This window comes from Vulpes lagopus, chromosome 10 (genome assembly GCF_018345385.1).
Source record: "Vulpes lagopus strain Blue_001 chromosome 10, ASM1834538v1, whole genome shotgun sequence".
Taxonomy (NCBI): Eukaryota; Metazoa; Chordata; class Mammalia; order Carnivora; family Canidae; genus Vulpes; species Vulpes lagopus.
This window is the reverse complement of record NC_054833.1, coordinates 78,810,242-78,831,783: the sequence shown is the minus strand read 5'-3', so window position 1 is coordinate 78,831,783 and position 21,542 is coordinate 78,810,242. Positions and strand designations below refer to the sequence as shown.

Below are 21,542 nucleotides of genomic sequence, written 5' to 3'. Positions count from 1 at the left end.
AACAGCTGATAGAATTCAGAGGCCACCCACAATGGCCAATGGTTTTAGATGAACACAGCTAAGAAAAGCAGGTCAATCACAGGCTGTCTGACTTAACGATGGGGAATTTGGTGCAATTCTGTAAATATCTCCTGGGAGCTTGCTACAGGTCATGAGGTAGGAGATACAAAAATGGCCAAATCATGAACCCTGCCTTCAAATGACACAGTCTAGCATTTTTGTTTTCTTTCTTCATTTAAAAATCTCCCTACTTTTCATATCTGCAAGTAATCAGGGAACACAAATGCCTTCCCAGCTTAGCCCTGTTGCTCCTAGTCCATAGAATAGTGGGGAAAGGTGTAAGAAAGCAGTGACTATAAAGACATAAAAATGTGAGGACATCAGATGCACCTTATTAATGCTATACGCACACACACACACACACACACACACACACACACACACACACACACACACACAATCAGTAACTATAGCATAAAGAATGAAAAATAAACCAGGATGTTATTGAACATTGAAGCATTCTGTTCTAGGTATCAGCTTGCCATCAATGTGAGACTGTTCACACTCATACACCAGTTTCTTTATCTTGATCAACAACCTGGGGGGTTGGGGCAGGGGATTACATAACGTGCTTCACGGGGCACCTTTTTACTCTCTGAAACATCGTGGTAATTCACTGTACCTTTCATGGAGATTCACTGCACCTTTCTGAACCTCTGTGTCATCTTATAAACAATAGGTAATCCCTCTATTTTGTAGGCTGGTTATGAAGACTGACTAGTTAATGACTGGTTTCAGACTCCAAAGGAGAACACTGAGCTACTACGAGAGTCACTGCTTTATACAAGTATGAAATGAGATGTCTATAAAGCACTTACAATCATATCTGGAATAATAGTGTGGGCCTTCTTTGGGCCACCAGCAAAGCCAGAGCTCCCCCCATGCTTCTGGTCACCTAGCCCACACTTTCTACCCAGCGCATTTCCCAAAAGAGAGGTTTTACCAGGCGCTCACCTTGACCCACTCTCACGTTCCAGGACACACATTCCTTTACTGTGCCCAGAACTATTAATGCTGCTCCACGTTAGGCTGCCACTGAGAAGTACTCCAGAGAAGCACAAAGAACCATCCTATCAGTGCTGCGCCTAATTATAGTATCACCATTTCGAGACAAACGGCTCTGGTAAGAAGTGTGTTCATAAAAATAGCAGTAACTATTAAGTAACCATGGCAGAGTCCTGGAAATGTGTTTTAAATTAAAATTTCAAAGCAATGCATGAGAGGGAGAAAAACAATCAACATTGGACCCCACAGAAGGCCATCAGCCGTCTAAATAAAAGCAGAAACACCCCAATCGGACAGCTCTGATTTATCAAGTGTAACAGCCTCTGGAATTTGCATGAGAATTTTCAGAAGTGTCTTTCTCCATTACTCAGCTGACCCTTAAAACTACAAGAAGCTCTCAGAGCACGTTAATATTTGTGATTTACAATGCACATGTGTCACAGGCCCCTTTGCAAGGACAAAGAAAGTATGTGGAGAAATGCCCTGACCTTGCTTTACTTTTTCCTTTTCCATAGCACGGACTACCCTCCTAAAGAGTATACGATTTATGTATGTCTATTGTTTTATCTCTGTCTCCCTGCATTGGAATGTAAACTCTACACGGTAGGGACCTTCCTTCTACTCACCCATGTTTGCACATCCCCGAGACTACTCCTTGGCACATAGAAAGTACTCAAAGAATATTGGTTGAATGAATAAATTGACGAAAATTTAAGAGTAGGCCTGGTTAAGGGACCTAACTTCCCTGAATTCTAGTCAACTCATCTATAAAATGAGGATAGTCATATATAACAAACAGATAGACTGCAAGAACTCAATGAGAAAAATATATGGGAAGCACTTTGCACAGTGTCTGGCAATTAGTGCTCAACAAATGGTAGCAATAAATAATACAATTCATCAGAGCTGAATATTTATCTTTAAAGTTTATTAAAAAAAAACACTCTGCATACATCCAAAAAGTCAGCCATGAAAGGGCAGTGAACAACGGGCAGAGAGAAGAAGAACCCGAGATCTTCAGCTGGTCTCTCATAGGACTCATCAGAGCGTCAGAATGAGAAAGTTCAAAGATGCCTTAATAATCATCCGGAACAGAGCCAGAAAAGTACAGCTCACAAACTAGATACTTATTTTGACAAATAAAGTTTTATTGGAACTCAGCCAAACTCATTTGTTTACATATTGTATGAGGTGGCTTTCATGGTACAAAGGCAAAATTAAATGGTTTCTGGGGCCCATATGGCCCACAATGTCTGCTTTCTGGACCTTTGATGAAAAGTCTGTGGAATGACCGTCAGGTGAGGAAAACGAGTCCCAGGGAGCAAACAGATGAGCCAGCCCCAAGGTCACCCTGCATATTTAGGCTCTGCAACTTTGAGACCAGTGGTTCACACACCCCTTCAGAATCCCAAAGTGTAGCTGATAAACCTTCAGTCACAGGGCTGGTCTGCATGATGACCCTGACCACAGTTTGACTTCCCTCCTGGAGAGTAAAGAAGGGCCACCTGCTTGCCGGAGGCCCTAAGTACACCCTTGAAGAGGAGATATAACACCACCAGGAACTGGAAAGAACATGGGCCTTACCACTGTGCCATGTTGGCATCAGTTCCAGCTTCAATACTGGGCCTTGTGCAAGTTCCCTGGACTCTCTGGGTTTCGGTTTCCTCATCTGTTTAATGGGAGTAATAGTACTTCCTTAGCTGAGTCCTTAGGGGACTGAAAGAAATGAGACCACGTGTATAAAAGCAGCTAGCAAAGAAAATGTTACCTCTTTATGTCCTAAAACACCAAAATTGATAAAATCGTTCATTAAGGGAAAGATATTATGTTTCTGATTTTACCAAATCTGCTTGAAAACATTCATGGTGTCACTTTCCAGGGTAATAAGCACATCCTTTTTCCCGTCATGAATCTATGTCCTGTCAAAAATTATCTTACAGAGGCAGCTTCCTGACAGTACCAATTTCTAAAAATACATTGGTTTTGAGCTATAAATTGATTCTTTATTGTGATAAATTAAAATCCAATATCATCCAACAAGACACTAAACATATAGAGACCCAATTTTTTCCCTTATATGTTCTGTCTCTTTGATAATAAAATAGATCTGGGGCTGCTATCAGGCATGTGGAGAGCCTGAGCACTGAAGCCAAAGAGCAAAGAGCACAGAGATGGTGTAGAAGGAAGAGACCGTAAGAGAAATGGCAGGCAAAATAAAGAAGCAGAGGGAGGGAAGAGGACACTTCCTCTTTCCTGTTTGGTGAGCATCACAGAGTGCCTCAGGTGAGCCCTGAGGCATGTTCAAGCCTGAGTGCTTGCACTTGATTTGCTGGGAGGGGTCAGGTGTCACCTCTCTTTGGGTTCTCTCTTTCTTCACTTGCAAATTAGTAGGTTGGTCAATGCACAGGGGACCTTCCATCCAGGACCTCCTAGCACTGGGCTAACTCGGAAACACGTACGCTGTTTTTTCCATTCTCACTGCCTGCGTGGCAAAATGAGCATCTTTGGTTCTAAGATCTGGCCCAGATGAATAGCCTTTCATTATAAGTTGACTTCTTTATTTCCTTATTCCTTTATTCCTTCTCTGTTGTTCTACTCTTCCCTGATTGCCTTCCCTTCTTTCTTCAGTGTCCAACTAGCATTTCTATCACATGCCAGGGCCTATGTGAGACCCTACAGATACAGCAATGGATGAGTCAAGGTACCTCATGGTGTGTGTCATCTGATGGGAGCATGATGGTGTGCTATGATAAAGGAGAACAGAGGATGCTGTAGGAGCATTATGAAAGGATCTCTCAATTCTACTAAGAGGGCATAAGAAGGTCTGTACTAAAGAAGGAACAATATAGCTAATAATATAGTATTATTTAAGATCTAGAGCTTTGGGGGCACCTGAGTGGCTCAGCAGTGAGTATCTGTCTTTGGCTCAGGTCATGATCCCAGGGTCCTAGGATCCAGTCCTGCATGGGGGGGCTCCCTGTAGGGAGCCTGCTTCTCCCTCTGCCTATGTCTCTGCTTCTCTATGTCTCTCATGAATAAGTAAATAAAATCTTAAAAAAAAAAAAAGATCTAGAGCTTTGTATCTAGACACTATTCTAAGCCTTAAAATGATTAAATTATATCCTCATTGTATCTTGCACCAACCCCAAAACATAGGTACTTTTATTATTCCCATCTTATGGATGAGTAAAAGAGGCACAAAGTCATTAAGAAGAATTGCTTTACGATTGCACAACTGGTCAGGAGAAGATCCAAGATAGTCTGTATCTTTTTTTTTATTTTTTTAAATTTTTATTTATTTATGATAGTCAGAGACAGAGAGAGAGAGAGAGAGGCAGAGACATAGGCAGAGGGAGAAGCAGGCTCCATGCACCGGGAGCCTGATGTGGGATTCAATCCCGGATCTCCAGGATCGCTCCCTGGGCCAAAGGCAGGCGCCAAACCGCTGCGCCACCCAGGGATCCCCAATAGTCTGTATCTTGAACCCAGGTTCCTTCCACTATGTCCACTCTCTGGTGCCTGTATCATAATGGCAAGAAGTGGGGGCAATGGATTCCAAGAGACTCAGTGTGAATCCTGCATGGAGGACAAAATGGGTAAAGTGCTTGGTTAAAGGAAGCACTTCGCCCACAGAAAGGTCTTGATAAATTTAAGTGTGTTGTACTGTTGTTGGTATTACTGTTGACATTATTACACCCTGAAAAATGAGACATTTACTGTGTGGAAGAGAAAGGGCAAAGGACATTCAGAGTGGAGGGGCTGCCTTGAGAAAATAAAAAAAAAAAGCTGGACGGTGTGTGGTTTGCACAGAAAATGGCAAGAGGGTAGCCCCAGCATTCTGCTCATCCATTGACGATACTCTCAGATTTGCCACATACGGTTGGGCAGGGTATACACTGCAGGCTTCCAGGGGAACTAGACATGATAAAGTCATCAAAAATGTATATACCTATTCCAACAATTTTCCAGCAAATGGCAATGAGTCTTAAAGAAAGGGACCTGTTCCTGATTTGCACAAAGGCATCTTAAGAACAAAGGGTGGCCTTATAGTCACTGTATCTACTTTTCTATATATCTAGTCCAGCTTCAGGGCCACAGTACACTGAAGAGTATCTGACCTCTAACGGGTATGGTGCAATCAAAACCCTTTGGTCTGACATTCTAGGCCTTACAACCTGGCCCCTGCCTACCTTCTCAGTTTTCTCTCTCACTGATAGCAATCACCCATCTTCAGATCCAGAACAATAGACATCTCACGCTTCCTTCCTGCCCTCCTTCATGAATTTCCCACTGTATAGGTTTAGTAAACACTCCCTATAATTCCCTTTGCCTAGACACTGGTCCTCTGATATCCTCAATTTCAAATCTTGTCCATTTTTCAAGGGTTAGCCCTTTTTTTCCTAAATCATTTAATAATTTTTCAGGTGAAAGAAAAATCATTTTTTCTTTTAAACTCTCATGATATGGGGTACCTGGGTGGCTCAGCCAGTTAAGTGTCTGCCTTCGGTTCAGGTCATGACCCTGGGGTCCTGGGATAGAGCCCTGTATTGGGCTCCCTACTCACCCAGCAGGAGTGGGCTTCTCCCTCTCTCTCTGCCCTTCTTCCTTGCTCATGCTTGCTCTCTCTCTCAAATGAATAAATAAAATCTTAAAAAAAAAAATAAACTCTCATGATAATTTTCATCTTTCTCTTGTTATATTCATTATTCTTGCTTTGAGCTTTTAGTTATTTATATATGATTTAATTCCAACACCAGAAGTTCCTCAAAGGAAAGGTTTCAGGCTGGTTTGTCTCTGTCCACCAAGTAGGATGCCTCTTACTTAACAAGTACTTGGCCCGGTCTAGACAGAGGTTCTTAATCTTGTCTGACCAAACACATTCTTTTTATAAAAAATATTGTGTAATTTTTCCTTTATTGCTTGCAAATGATTAATATAATCTACCTGTACATATAAAGTTCAAGCACAGCAAAATGTCCTAATTATAATATAAAGAAATAGAAGATGATTTCTGATAAAAAAGAACATGAATGTCTACATAGAAATGCTCATTTATAGCTACAACAGAAGAACATGACATTGGTACATGTTCACGTTTTCTTGTAATGAATAAATTTGGGTTTAAGAAGTGTTCAATTCAATATTATAGAGCAGATGTTCTTTTCCTTATATCTGACATTTTTAAAGGAAGGGCCAAATGAGTCGAGTTATAGTGACCATGATAGGTACTATGAAACTGATACATCAGTGCCATGTTGGTAACTCAAACAGGAAGAGCATCTCGTGGTATGGTTTTCCAAAATGATGAGCAGGTCTTGATGGGGATCCAACAAAACAAAGTACTCCTTTCTTGCAGCTCAGTTGCATTTCTGGAAAATTCAGTATTATGGATATACATGGATATACTTTGCTTATATGCATAGTTAGGTCTTAGATTCACTTCAATATAGTTTTTTAAAAAAACCTAGATATGTCTAATAAGACAATTTAAAGTCATATATAGCACAGAAAACACTTTTGCTGCGTGGTCCCATCCTATAGTCCATAGAATGTCTAGCATCTTTGGCTCCTAATAAATTCCTGCATCAGGGCCCTCTCTCCCAAAAGTTGTAACCACATAATGGCTACATAAAGTTCCAAAACACTCAGCACAGGGAAAGAACCAATGAAGTGGAGAATCTCTGGAGTAAAAGAAAGAAAACAAGCTCAGGCGTCGTAAAATGTGAATTTGAATTCAATTTCTGCTACACATAATAGTCTTAGGCAAGCCACTTATCCTACCTGTAACTTTAGGAGACTCATCTGTAAAAGGCAGCGATAAAACCCTCCAGAACTGCTGGGAGTCCAATGAGACAGGACACACAAAAGCATCCTGGATACTGTTTCAGGGGCTCCTAGCACAGTAGGGATGCCCCCTACTTTCAGGCCCAACACTCTGCTCTTCAGCCCCTTTATCTTCTTCCCTGTCTCCCTCCCCAGGGCAATCTTCCTTTTTCTCCCTGAGCTGTTTTCCCCAAAGCCCACTCAAAACACACAGTTCAAAATGAAGGAAGAACAGTCCCGTTTTTGGTGAGATACAAGGAAAGTGACATCTGGTTTTCACTGAAGAGTAAATTATTAAATCAGCCCTGAAATTTAAGTGCAATGACTTCTTTTTTTAAAAAAAAAAAAAAAAAAGATTTTATTTATTTATTCATGAGAGCCAGAGAGAGAGAGAGAGAGAGAGAGAGAGGCAGAGACACAGGCAGAGGGAGAAGCAGGCTCCATGAAGGGAGCCGGATGTAGGACTCGATCCCGGGACTCCAGGATTATGCCCTGGGCCAAAGGCAGGCACCAAACTGCTGAGCCACCTAGGTTTCCCCACAATGACTTCTTTTAAACCATCATTAGACCTCTATTACAGGAGACAATATTCAATCCTGGGTCACTCTCCACCTCTCCCTTGCTCTGGCCTACTTATTCTGTGTACATTTGCTGATTCTTGATCATTGTCAATTAATTTTTTGTGCAGTATTACTGAGCACGTACTATGTGGGAGTCATTGTGCGAACTAGATAGACAACAGTGATGAACAAAAAGCTCTGGCTTTGCTCATCTATGTATTTATACAGGTGCTCAATAAATATTTTCTGCAGCAAAGGATGAACATACGTATCTTTCTCTTTAAGACTTTTGTGCATTTGGAGATACTGTGTTTAGTTTCCTGACTTGCTCATCTGGTCCTCTCTAACTCCCCCGCTGCCATGTCGGTGTGCCCCTTTCTGTGAAATAATTCCTGAAAATTCTAGGCAAAGCTGGGCCTCCGTTCCCTGAGTACTGACAACTCCATTCACACCTGTATCTCAGCAATTGTCAGTTTGCTTTGTGAGTCTGGTGAAGCCAGACTGTGAACAGCTCAAGGGCAAGGACCACGTCTCATTCACCTTTAAATCCCCAGGAAACAACATCACAGGGCACAGAAGAGGCATCCGATCTGTTTTTGCCCAACCATGTACTGGATATGCTGCCAACGTCCCATCCACGAGACAGTTCCAACTGTAACTCCCTTCCTTGTACCTTCCCTCAGGAAAGGTCATCAGAATGAAAATGAATAATGGTGACAATAAAACAGAGAGAGTACTGAATCTGCTCTAATACATATAAAAGCACGTCACTTATAAAATTTGGTATGGCTATGGTCTGAATGTTTATGTGGCTCCTCCCCCATTCCTATGTTGAAATTCTGACCCTCAAGGTGATGGTATTAGGAGGTGGGGCTTTTGAGACATAATTAGGTCATGAGAGCAGAGCCCTTTTGGAATAAGATTAGTGTCATGTTAATAGAGGTTCTTGAAAGCATCCTGACCCCTTCTACCATGTGGGGGACACACAGCAAAAAGGCACCAGCTATGAGGAAACGGGGTCTCCACACACACACTGAATTTGCTGGGGCCATGGTACCTGACTCCCAGTCTCCAGAACGGTGAGAAATAAATGTTTGTTATTTATAAGCCACTTCTTTTATGTTATTTTTGTTAAAGCAGCCCAAACAGACTGAGGTAGGTATGTTATCATCAGTACTGTCTTACTAGCACAAAGGATTTCTGGGCCAGACAGCTGGGGGTTGAATCTCAGCTCTTGCTATTTAATTTACTGTGGGACTTAATTTGGATTTCAGTTTTCTCAACTGTAAAATTGATGATAATAATAATAGCACCTACTTCATAGAATTCTTGTAACGCACGTCAAATGGTCACATTGTAGTACCAAAGCAGGGTTGGTTAAACCAAACGAACAAGTAAAATTCACATGTGATTATGGCAATGAGATATTACATCATCTTGAAAGTTGAGGCAGACTACTGCCCTGTGTCTTGAGAAACAGACTTATTATCAGGGTCCTACAGTATTTACGATTTTTTTTATGGCTCAAAATTATAGCAATTCTATGGAATAAAACTGTAAATTAAGAGAGAAGAGAGTCAGTGAGTTTCCCTGGAAAGACAGATGATTTGAGACTGGAAGGCTTGTTCTAAGTCGACAGCCAAGTCAGACACTCCTAAAATCTCAGTTTATTTATCTGCAAAAATGAAGATGACATCACTTCTGCCTTAGTACTCGCTGGTCTGAACTGAGGACCTGGTAACACTGATATGAAACCACAGTAGTCCTGATTTGCTACAGCTCCTACTATTACCAATAACAATGAGATTATATATGACATTTTCTGCATTCTCACTGATCCTCTTGACACATTATCAATACCTAGATATCTGAAAATATGAACAGCTTTTCAATATTGATTCATTCCCCTGCAACATGCTAATAATAAAACAGAATTTACTCAAATAAGGATTGGGATCAAGAACCCTTTGAAATTCAAGACAAGGTGTAAATTGCTGTAAAGGGTCTCTTTAATTGGGATCAAAACATTTTTGACAGCTTTTGGATTTTAAAATTCTAGCTATTGTCACGTTCTGCAAATGTTTCTTTTTTTGGTTTGAAAAAATATGCAGTCAAGCTTGAGCAGGAATACTTTAGATATGATAAACAACTAAAATTTGTCATTCCAAATGACAAAAACCCAGTTTTCCATTTCGTTGATATGTAGGACAAAATACTTCACTTAAACTCTTATCCGGCACAATCAGTTGGTCCCCTGCTGGGTAACAACAAGGGTTTAGTAAACTCTTGCTGCTCATAATCTCCAATGGAGTTTGAAAAACCTCCATTTATCTGAAGATAAATCACATCAACAGCAATGACTTTAAGGAAGAAACAGAATTTTATAACTAGTCTCAGGATTCAACTTCAATGTGACTTTGTTCAATACTTCATCCTCTACTTGGCTCCCTTCCACAATTTTCTCATCCTATGCTTGTTGCCTGAACCCTCCTAAGTGATGGTGAACTCACTAGCACAGAAGGTGGTCCATCTAACTGGTAGAAAATTCTTCTTCCTCCTCCTCAACTGAAACTGCTTCAAAGAAACTTCTGCCACCTGGTCTCGGTTCTATTTGTTGGGTCCAGAGCAAGTCAGCTCCTTCTGCTACTACACGACTCTTTGGAGGGATGAACACTCTTAATATGGGGTGTCCTAGTCCCTGTTGCTTCTGCTTCATGCTTTATCATGCTCAGTCCTTTCTACTAGCTTTCCCTAGACTGTGTTGAGGCAGAGTAACAAGCTCGGGTTGTGGAAGCCAGATGCTACTGGGGCCTAATGTGAATCCGACAGAACTGGAGTGAAGTAAGCCAAACGGAAAACATCCAACTCTGCCTTCTGAGTCTCCATCGGGAATCTGACATTTTTGTCCCCACCAAGTCAAATGGCTTTGAGCTAAAATAATGATTTTACTGGTGTTCCTTTTGTGTCCTGCTGAAGAATCAAAAAAAGCATTCAAGAGTTTGGTGGTATCTTTCTTGAGGGCCAGTTTAGCCACCCTTGACTGAGGATCTAGATCTGGGTCAAGATAATAAACCATCTCATTAGTTAAAATTTGGTGATTGGAATTTTAATGATTTGGGCACAGCTTCATGGTGGCTTACATAATGCAACAGCAATGCCCAAAAACATGGCCCCTGGACAAGATAAAGTATCTGACACTCTACCTCATTCCTGCCCCTCTGGTTATACCAGCTGTCACGGTGGCAAGGGAGACCAGAGATGATGATGTAGTATTTGGGTAGATATATCTCCCAGTTAGGCTTGGTCCACATTACTTGTCTCCCTCCAATAAAGAGGCTAAGGGATGAATGATGTCCTACAAGTTTCTACAAGCCTGCAGCCCTCTTCCTCACGTGTGTTGCCCGGGATCCCATGAGGCTCTACCTGTGTTAAGAAGTAGTTTTGGCTCAAAAAAAAAAAGAAGTCTTGGCTCCACATAGTTTCTAGTCTACCAACTGTCCTGGTTCCCCTCATCGGGATGCTCTTTGATTTGCCTATGTCCCTTCTCAAGTGTGAGGTTCAAAATTGAGCACAAGTCTCCAAACTGTAGTCTACCCAAGAGAAGGAAAAGCTCTTCTGGTTTCAGAAACTATACTTTTAGTAAGGCAGGAGAGGCTTTCATTGGGCTCTTAAGCTTGCTGTATTCCAGCCCTCTCTGCTCGTGCCCTCATTCTAAAAACTACTTTCTCCTAAGGCATCCCCAGGAAAGCCACCATTCTCTACAACAGAGAGGTCAAGTGCCCTGATAGTGACTTGGGCCATCAGGAGGCTAAATCCCACTCTCGCCTCCCACATGCTGGATAACCTTGGCAAAGTCACTTATCCTGAGAGATAACAGGCACTGAGGCTCAGTGAAAAGACTCACAAGCCAGACTAACCAGGGTTCTAATCCTGTCTGCATCATCACTTACTTTCAATAAATTATGTACATTTCTCTCCTTGATATCTTCAACTATAAAATAAATAGAGAGGTGCCACCATCTACCCTCACAGGGCTGTCGTGAGGATTAACTGAGTTGGTACTCACAAGGGGTTCACAACAACACCTGGTACATATTATGAGCTTGATGAAATAATTATTATTTTCCCATAGGACTGCTGTGAGGGCAAAACTGAATCATGTATGTAACGAGACTGAAAGGCACGTAGTATACAGTAGGTACCCCATGAGGGGGACTAATTATCACTAGTTATTTTTTATAGTGGTAAACTGTACATAATTCAAACTTTGCCATTTTAAGTATTTCTTGGCATGCAGTTCAGTGGCGTAAAGTGCACTGACAGCGTTGTGCAGCCACCCCAGCCATTCAGCGCGAGCAGCATTTTCTTCCTCCCAAACTGTAATTTCATACTCACCAACCACTACCTCTTCATCATGCCCCTCCATGTCCCGCAGGCCCTCACAACCACCACTGTACTTGCTGTCTCTCTGAATTTCATTTCTCTAGATATGTCATTTGAGTGGAATCCCACAGACTTTGTCTTTTTATAACTGGCTTATTTCACTTTGTATAACGTTTTTACATTTCATTTGTGTAGTAGCATGTGTCAGAACTTCCTTCCTCTCTGCCATGGAATAATACTCCATTGGATATAGGCACCATGTTTTGTGCATCTACTCAATCTGCTGATGGATGCCTGGATGGCTTCCACCTTTTAGCTGCTGTGAATAATGCCAGTATGAATCTGGGTATACATATATCAGTTCTATTACTAATTCCTCAGAAATCACTTCTCTCCAAAACCCATTTTTACTGTTAAATTATCATCCTCCTACCCGGATGGTACCCTAATAGGAGTCAGAACAAAGGGAAGAAAATATAATGCAAAATAACTAAGGTCAAATAACTTGGCTAGTTGAGGCTAGCTTACACAACACTGGAAAATTAACGGGAACTGCAAAGGAGGTGACATACGTAATGATGTTTTATAAGCTGTAAAGCACTGAATGAATAAAAGAAAAAAAAACATATTCATTTGACTCCTGCTCTCTGCACTAAACAGATCATAGAACATTTTTCTGTTTTTCCCTTATCATCCATGAACAGCACCAGCACTGTCAGGGCAGCCCTGGAGCTGAATGTGGGAGCTAACTGCTGCTGGGGGCTGATGAGAACACAAACCATTTCTTTGGTGGGTTCAACAAACATATCAGCCCTTACATTTCCTGGTCATGTAGTGACAGATTTTTCTAAGATTGAAAACTCCATTCTTTTTCGATTACAGTAATTGCAAGGTGGCACAGGTTAACCTCAGGAGAGTCTGGATGCTTTGACCAAGTCAAAAGACATTCATGTGTCTCCCTCTAGGATGCATGTCATTAAAGTTGCCAACACACAAAGAAATTTAAGTTAAACTGTCACATTACCCACCGCACTTCAAAGCTCATCAATCTCCTGTTAGATTACGGGGACTGTTTGACACTTTTATCACAATCACACTGTTAGAAACACTGTGGCCAAGTCAGGGAAGAGCTTCCCTTTGATGGACGATCACAGTTGATCAAGTTTGTCAGTCGCTTTATGTGTTTTTATGCTTGTTTGATATTCCTGCCCAGAGAGTAGAGGCTTTTAAGGGCACATCTGTCAATGGATTCAATTTCACAATGCCGTGTGATTCTTTTACTTACCCCTGTCTTCTCATCAAAGATTTTGATACCTCCAAAGGAGATGGTTAAAAAGATTTTCTGTTTGTGTTCTCCTTTGGAACGCGCGCCAGCAACAACGCCCTGTTGAAAGGAAGGACATGGTTTTTACTTGAGTGTTTTCATTTGAAGATTCCCTCCAGTCCCAAAGGCATGTCAGATACCATCAGCCAATGCCACCCATCACACACACTCCTCTCCCTTCGCTCCTTCCATGCTTCCCTAGCCCCTGCCTGGTGTGTCTGCCTCTCCTTGACATTTTAGGCTAATACTTACCCTAATGTTATCTCTAACATTGTATAAATAGAAACCTGAAGACTAATTCACATGACTACCCAAGATTTATAGAAAGCCTACTTTGTGCCTAGATATCCAGCTCAGCATTCAAGACCCCAAGATATACACAATATGATCCTCTCATTAATTGTATTTTGCTGGGCTTCATATTGTATGGGGTTTCAATCTATTACATAAAGATGAATCACAAAATATATTCCTCAATGTGATTTTATCATTATACTTCTGGAGAAAGTTTCCCTAGGAATCAATTTTCAAGATTAGAAAGAAAATAAAAACCATTGCCAGACTGCATGTCTCCATTTTGTCTGAAAGAATATGATCATCAGAGTTATATGCTTATGGTTTGCAATTTTTTTTACCACATATGTTTTCTATTTTCCTTTACCCTTTCTGGTAGGAAGGTACCTACCAAATGCATTCTATTTATCAATGCATCTGTTTCTCCACTTTTCCAAGCTTTTTTTTATAAACCAAAGATATGCATGTGAGTCAGTCAGAAGGTAAACATCACAAAAGGCAGCGATACTGCTTGCTGCTCTACAAGTAGTGCCTGGGACTGTCCCTGGAGGGAAGAGGCACTCTGTAAATCACTGTGACATGAATGTGCTATCCAGACTTCTTCCCAAGTTGACATGATGCAAGTGAAGAGCAAAGATGTGTGCTTTTCAAACCAGCTCCTGTGGTGGCCAGTGACAGGTAAGCGTGGGCTTCATATGAGGATACCACTCAGAGGGTGAGGACATTCCAAGGCATTTATACTCTGCATGGGGGTCTTCCTGTCTCTACATTGTGTTTTGGTGCTTCTAGCCCCTTCAACACTGTTCGCCTCCACTGAGTGCAAGATCAAGCCCAACTATTAGCAGTTGTAATTCTAGAAGTCTAAAATAATCATGATATCATGTTTCTGGGAGAGACCAGTCATTTGTACTCTTGTCAGTACAGCATGTTCACAACCTCAGTGGCAGAGAGCCAGCAGTGTTAGGAACACAGATGACCAGAAGGCACGGGTTCGAGGCATCCCTTTGAGGATGTTTGGTTATCCTCACTTGGGGTATTGGAATCAGAACAGCTGGCTCCTGCTTCCAGCTCTCTGTGATCTTAGACAGATGACTTAATTCTCACTCCCACATCCTCAAGCATAAACACTGCCCTTGTGTGAGTGAGAGAATTCAAGAAAATCTAGGTCAAGGATCTAGTACAGTGCCTGGAACACACTATAGGGATGGCATGAAAATTAACTTCTTCTGGTGAATGGAGGACTGTCCCTAAAAGTCTGTGCTCTGCATGCTGCTTGGGGACTGTCTAGCAGGAAATTCACTCCCTCCTGAGTCACCCATTCATTCTCAATCGCCACTTACACCCTTGCAGATGTAGGGAATGTCAGAGCTCAAGAGGATCTTCCAAGGTTCCAGCTGACAGATGAAGACAGTGGTGCCTGGGAGGTGGGTGTGGACAGTACAGGGTGGTACAGGGTCCTGGCGGAGAGCTGGGACTACAACTCAGCTCACTAGACTCCTGGTGCAGGGAGCACTTAATCCTCTCCATGGGCGAGGTGGGGGTGGGGGTGGGGGGGTCTTCTTTCTAGCAAGCCCAGATCTCTCTGTGTACGTAACCCTCCTCAGCCTTGCTCTTTCAGCCCCTTGGGGCTGCCACACTCTGACCAGAGATCCCTCCTGCAATGCCTGTTCCTCTAAATAGTTAAAGAGAGTGACTCACTCCCAAAGCTAGGTCCTCTGTCTCTGTAACTTCCTTGCTTAGAGGTTTCTAGAGTCCTCGATGTGCGCCGGTTTTCCGTAAATTCCCTGAGGATGATTCGATGATTCTATGGAACATGGGGAGAATGGCCAAAGTATGTTTTAGCAGTCCCAGGGGGTAATTCTTACTTCTCATGCCACCCTACTGGGGACACTGTCTCTGAACCACCCCCGCTTTGCATTATCCTCTCTCCTTGCTTTTCCTCTTCCTCAAAAAGGAAACTGAGTAGGCCCGCCAGACTTTCAACCTAGGGAAACTCCACTCTGAACGCTGTGTTCTTGGCTGGGTTTGGAATAAAACACCTTATGCTGCCACCCCTCCACAGCTGAAACTTCCAGCTTCAGATCTCCAGACACACACACACACACACACACACACACACACAAGAACTGGAAGTGGCTTCGTCATAAACGAAACGACTGAAAGGACTGTCGAAAGGGCGGGGAGCCCTTCCTTCTTGTTTAACTCCTCTTAGGCGAGAACATCACAGCCCATGGTGGGGAAGAGGGTGGCACCTTTGATCAAGAAGATCCTTGCGGTCCTTAGCTCCCTGAACCACTGCCACACCAACAGCCGTGACTCTTGGCACACGGTAGTGCTGCCCAGATCATGCCCCCCTTTGCTTCCTGGTGCCAAAGAATGTGCTGCTCGAATGCAGCTGTATGCAAAAAAGGATAGGGAGAGCACACACACATGTTCCGGGAGCTTTTCTGCTTGGGGCAGTGGCTGGTGGTGGCTTTACATGACAAATGAAAGAGGGAAGGACTATCCCTGCAGTGCTGTCTTTGGGGAAATAAAACTCCAATTTTATCAAGCATGTTTCTCCTGTGAGACAGGACCCTGAGTCAAGCTCTGAAAAATTGCACTAAGTCCAGGCAAGTGTGCTAGCAGACAGCACGCCTCACGGTCTCATCTCCACCACGAGATTATTCATTGCTGGCACACAGCAGCAGCAGCAGCGGCGGTCCAGGAGACAGCTCGGACTGGGGAGTCAGAAGATGTGGATGGATGTGCCCTTTGGGTCTCAGTGCCTCACTCACTGTTTGCCACCTGACTAAGTCACCATTGGAAAGCTGGAAAATACAGTAGGCATTTTTTTGAGTAGCTACACTACGTGCTACGAGTTCTCTTACGTATCATATAATTTAGCCCAGGCCACAATCCTGAGAAGTAAAAATGATCTCGCTTAGTTTATATATAAGGAAACATAAGGCCAGGGGGGCAAGTGATCTCCCCAAACCCCAAGGAACTAAGAAGACAGAAAGAAAATTCAAACTAGAGATATTTGGATTCCAATGTTGGGCTTCTTTCTGTTATAACCTTCCTCAAGAGCTTTTATTTATTTATTTATTTAGAAAACATAGATGGGGGAGAAAAGACTACATGATGTACTACAGATATGTCAAAAATGTTCTGCAAAGAGCAGAGGGGATCCACCAGCAACCAGACTCTGCAGTGAAGGGGAATTTTAAATGATAATAATCACATTTCTTACTTTGTAAGGGTGTTCAGATATTGAAAACAGTTATGCACATGCAGGACTTAAGCAAGTAAGCTGCATGCAGGAAGAGCTCAGTGAATAACAGTTATTATTACTGGTAGTAACATTCTTCTTATGAATCAATGCCATGTGTGAAATAGCTGACACGGACATCCCTAAGGGAGTCACACGTAGGTAGCATCTCCATGAAGGAACTGACACACAAGAGGTCAGGGACACCAGGCAGGATTAACTGGCTGCCCTGTCCAGCTCTGGGATTGCTGTGAGGATCAGAAAGGGGAAGCCCAAGAAAGGGCTCTGAGAAACCTCCCCCAGCATGGTGCAAACACATAATGGGATGGCTGTGATCTCCATGGATCCTGTAAAACAGGAAGGAAAATACAACAGGCTTTAGGCACGAATGGCCAAAAACCTAGTATGCTATTCCAGAATGTTCTACGATTTAAAAACGCTGGTCTCCAATTTCAGCCTTCCTAGTTATCAGCTATACAAGCCTCGGAAATAACTCACCCCAAATTTCACTTTTTCCGGTTAAAAAAGAATTTAAAGACTTTATTCTGTTTTGTATCCAGAGCCTGGCCCCTGTGGACTGCATTCCCTGGTACTCTGGGCTTCCTGTCATCTGGCTTCCAGTTGAGTTCCACCCATGCAAGAGAGGCAAGAGATTAGAAGGTGGATGGGGAAAGAGGTCAGGGTATTCCATCCACATCCTTTCCTTCCTTGTGCTGCATCTCTGGCTGTGCCTATACTTCTGCTTGGTGAGGGAGAGGACTTCCTCCTCAATCCTGCTCTGCTTGGGTTTCAGTAATCTTTCTTTCTAGGGTGGTAATTGCTTTCACTGTTGCAGGTGTCTGAGAGGTTAACCATCCCTTGTACCTTACTTAACCTTACCTACCCTTTCTAAGTGGCTCTTTCATTCAAATGTCCTCCTCTGACCTAGCCAAGGTGGGCTCTGCTTCTTATAGGACCCCAGCTGACATATTTAGAGCTCTGTAATTAGCCCTCCAGGCACTGTCTCTGGGAGATCTCATCCCCTCCTGGAGTCTCAACCACCACTGTTTTGCCCAACATCTCTAAAAGCTGACTACTTTGGAGATCCCCGGGTGGCTCAGCGGTTGGGTGCCTGCCTTCAGTCTAGGGCATGATCCTGGAGTCCCGGGATCGAGTCCCACATTGGGCTTCCTGCATGGAGCCTGCTTCTCCCTCTGCCTGTGTCTCTGCCTCTCTCTCTCTCTCTCTCTCTCTCTCTCTCTCTCTCCTTGTCTCTCATTAATAAATGAGTAAAATCTTAAATTAAAAAAAGCTGACTACTTTGTAAGTCAATGATATGTGGAGACTGGGTAGTAACTTATCAGTAAGGGCTTAAAATCTCACTGGGAAACAAAGATAAGTTAAATGCAGATACAAAAAAGAATATAATTAAGCACTAAACTATGTCTTGTTGAATATCATGGTCTGAATTCTGGGGTTAACACAGGTTAAAGGAAGGTGGGGCAAATCCCTTAACTTCTATCAATCTCAGATTTTTAACTTCTAAAACAGAGAGGCTAATATCTATTTCAGAGACGTTATCTGGGAAAATGCTTATATTGATTCTAAATTAAAACATGACGATGATGGTGTTTAGCTAGAGGATAGGTGACAGTCCACTCATCCTCGGAATAGGATTCCCCTCTCAAATCTCTGTAATCCAAAAGAAAACTCTCTAAAACAAGAAAAGGTACCAGCCTCAGAGTCTAGCAAAGAAAAACAGATTTTCTTTTTATTTCTCCTATGGCCTAATATGAACAAGTGGGCCCTTTTGCAAGGCTAACAGGCATTTTGTACTTCTCTGCCTCTTTCTTTCCTGGGCAGGTGGCCAAATGGAGAATCGATCATTTATGTTTCTGTTTCCTAAAGAAAAACCACTGGGAGCTGAAATGTCAACATTCTTCTCAGGAACTTGCAAATAATGAAACACAATTGTCTGGGAATCAAGAACCCCCTCAACAAGCTCAGCGCATCTGACAGGAGTGTGTTATGGTAGGACAAATTCCCAGGGCTTTGGGGACCTCATGGTTATAAGGGGTGACAGATGGGGCACTTCACTGCAGGTAACACACGCACAAGGTCAGCAATCATTGCTGGGCCTGGTCCAGCTAGCTTGAGTCAACGTTAATGCTGACAGAGGACCTTCAGAGAGCACAGGCAGGCTGCTGCTCAAAGCCACTTAGAACTCAGTGCTTCCGTGAAGGCAGTTGGCCAACGAGGTGCTTTGTGACAGATGCCTGGTGAATGGCAATCTAGCAGGATGCTGAGAGAAGAAGCAACAGCTCCTCAGCAGACTTATTCGTGGCTCTGGGTGAGAACCAGGTCGTTGGGAGGTTTTTCCTGATGTCCTTTATTTAATATTTGCTAGGAGCAAATCTCATTTACCTGGCCTCATATTAAGTAAGGAGGGACTTCAGCAAAAATGAAGGTCTGGGCCTTCATTCCTTTCACTGACTAGGGTCTCCCTGGGGTAGAAGGCATGGCTCTACCTGATGGAAGTCTGGAGAGAAGCTGAGGACCCCAGGCTCAGTCTCCTCTGGGTTCTCCCTGCAATCTGCCCACTGATAGAGAGGCTGTGTTCTGCTCGGATGTCATGCATGTATCATAAGTCCTGCTCTGGGACAGGACAGTGGTTGGTGGGAACAAGACGGCTTGCAGTTATCCAACTGCTCCACAGATTACATGGGACAGCCCGTGTCTCTTAAGGATGCCCACTGTGGCCGTATATTCACGTTATACCCTCCATCCCAGCATTTATCAATCAGAAGGTTGGAGTTTAGAGGTCCTCCTGTCAGACTTCTTTATCTACTTATCAATCAGATTTGAGCTTAACAGAAAAAGAGCTCATTATGAGATTGCCCTCAAATCTCGTAACACTGCTTAATCATAAAAACAAAAAAAGAAAGAAAGAAAACATTAACCTTTTCCAAGGTGACAGTCTGTGAAATCATGATTTTGGTATCGTTTAAAACCTTTTTCTAGTATACCTTATAATAGACACATAACTATTAAAATAAAGCTTGCTTATGTAACAGCTAAATAAATAATGGGTATGTAGTTTAGAAAACTAAGATTTCTGGGGTGCCTGGATGGTTCAGTCAGTTACGTGTCTGACTCCTGGTTTTGGCTCAGGTCATGATCTCACAGTTGTGGGATCGAGCCCCACATGGGGCTCTGTGCTCAGCGCAGAGTCTGCTTCAGAGTCTCTCTCCCTCCTCCTCCAGCTCACACTCATGCTCTCTCTTTCAAATAAATAAATAAATAAATAAATAAATAAACAAACAAACAAACAAATAAATAAAATCTCCTTAAAAATTTTTTAAAAGTAAATTAAGATTTTAAAAAATGATTTCTGGGGCAGCCCGGGTGGCTCAGCGGTTTAGTGCCACCTTCAGCCCAGGGCGTGATCCTGGAGACCCGGGATAGAGTCCCACATCGGGCTCCCTGCATGGAGCCTGCTTCTCCCTCTGCCTGTGTCTCTGCCTCTCTCTCTGTGTGTCTCTCATGAATAAATAAAATCTTTAAAAAAAAAATAAAAAAATAAAAAATGATTTCTACAGCCATACTACAAGATACTTAGCATCTTATATATATCTTAAATTGCTGAGAAAATTTGTATACTATAAATAAAAATAAGAGTTCCAATTTATTAAGCAAATAGGAAAAAAAAGGCAACACAGAGGGTGTTTTACAGATCCTGTCCCAGTTCATACTTGGAGGCACTTGGCCAGCCTTGTGTATATATTTTTTCTTCTTCTTTTTTTATACTTAAAAAAATTACACTGACCAAGTTGCATCCTGAGTGACTATTTCAAAGTATGAAAAAAGTTCTCATAATATTAAATGAGAAAAAAAATAACAGGATATAAGACTATATAAATAGTGGGATGCCTGGGTGGCTCAGCGGCTGAGTGTCTGCCTTCAGCTCAGGGCATGATCCCAGGTCTGGGGATCAAGTCCTACACTGGGCTCTCTGCGAGGAGCCTGCCTCCCTCTGTGTGTCTCTCATGAATAAATAAAATCTCTCTCTCTCAAAAAAAAAAAAAAAAAAAAAGACTATCTAAGTAGTAATTCCAAGTGCATTACATATGTTTGCAATTCATATAATATATATAAATAGGGCAGCCCAGGTGGCTCACCTATTTAGTGCCGCCTTCCGCCCAGGCCATGATCCTGGAGACCCGGGATCAAGTCCCACGTCAGGCTTTCGGCATGGAGCCTGCTTCTTCCTCTGCCTGTGTCTCTGCCTCTCTCCCTCGCCTCTCTGTGTATTCTCATGAATAAATAAATACAATCTTTAAAAAATAAATAAATATACAAAGGCAGATTGTGAGTTACACACAAAAATGTTGACACTGATTTTATGTGGTGATTTTAATTTTTTCCTTTTATTTTTGTGTATTTTCAAAATATTTTACAATGAACATCTTGTGAATTCTATAATCAGGAAAATACTTAAATTATATGTGTTAAATGCATGAAGTATTTTTGAGGTGTCCTGCTAAATCATTTGTTTTTCCAATATTTTAAGTCACTTTTTAAAAGAAGGAAACATAGACTATATGAAGATCAGAATGTGGGAACAAATGATGCTCTTTTTCACATGTTTTTAAAGGCCATTTAATAACATAATTTTATTCTATATATTACTTTTTCCCCAATTTCTTTCTTAGATTTTTTAATAAAAAAGCCTTATTTAAATATTTATAATCAGAAACCTCTCTGTGATATCTCCTAATCCCATAATCTCATTACATATTACTTTAAAAATTAACACTTTACAAAGTATTTTGAAACATTAATAGGAATGATAAAAATGAATAAA

General features: G+C 42.1%; 1 protein-coding gene across 8 annotated transcripts in view; it reads right to left on the bottom strand.

Moving 5' to 3' along the window:
• Positions 1-21,542, bottom strand: part of DAB1 (DAB adaptor protein 1) — a 292,435-nt gene that overhangs the window by 121,336 nt on the left and 149,557 nt on the right. For all 8 annotated transcript variants that reach the window (XM_041772822.1, XM_041772823.1, XM_041772824.1 and 5 more), the window contains exon 4: positions 13,117-13,215. In XM_041772822.1, the coding sequence (XP_041628756.1) occupies positions 13,117-13,215 (99 nt within the window). The remainder of the gene's footprint in view (positions 1-13,116; positions 13,216-21,542) is intronic.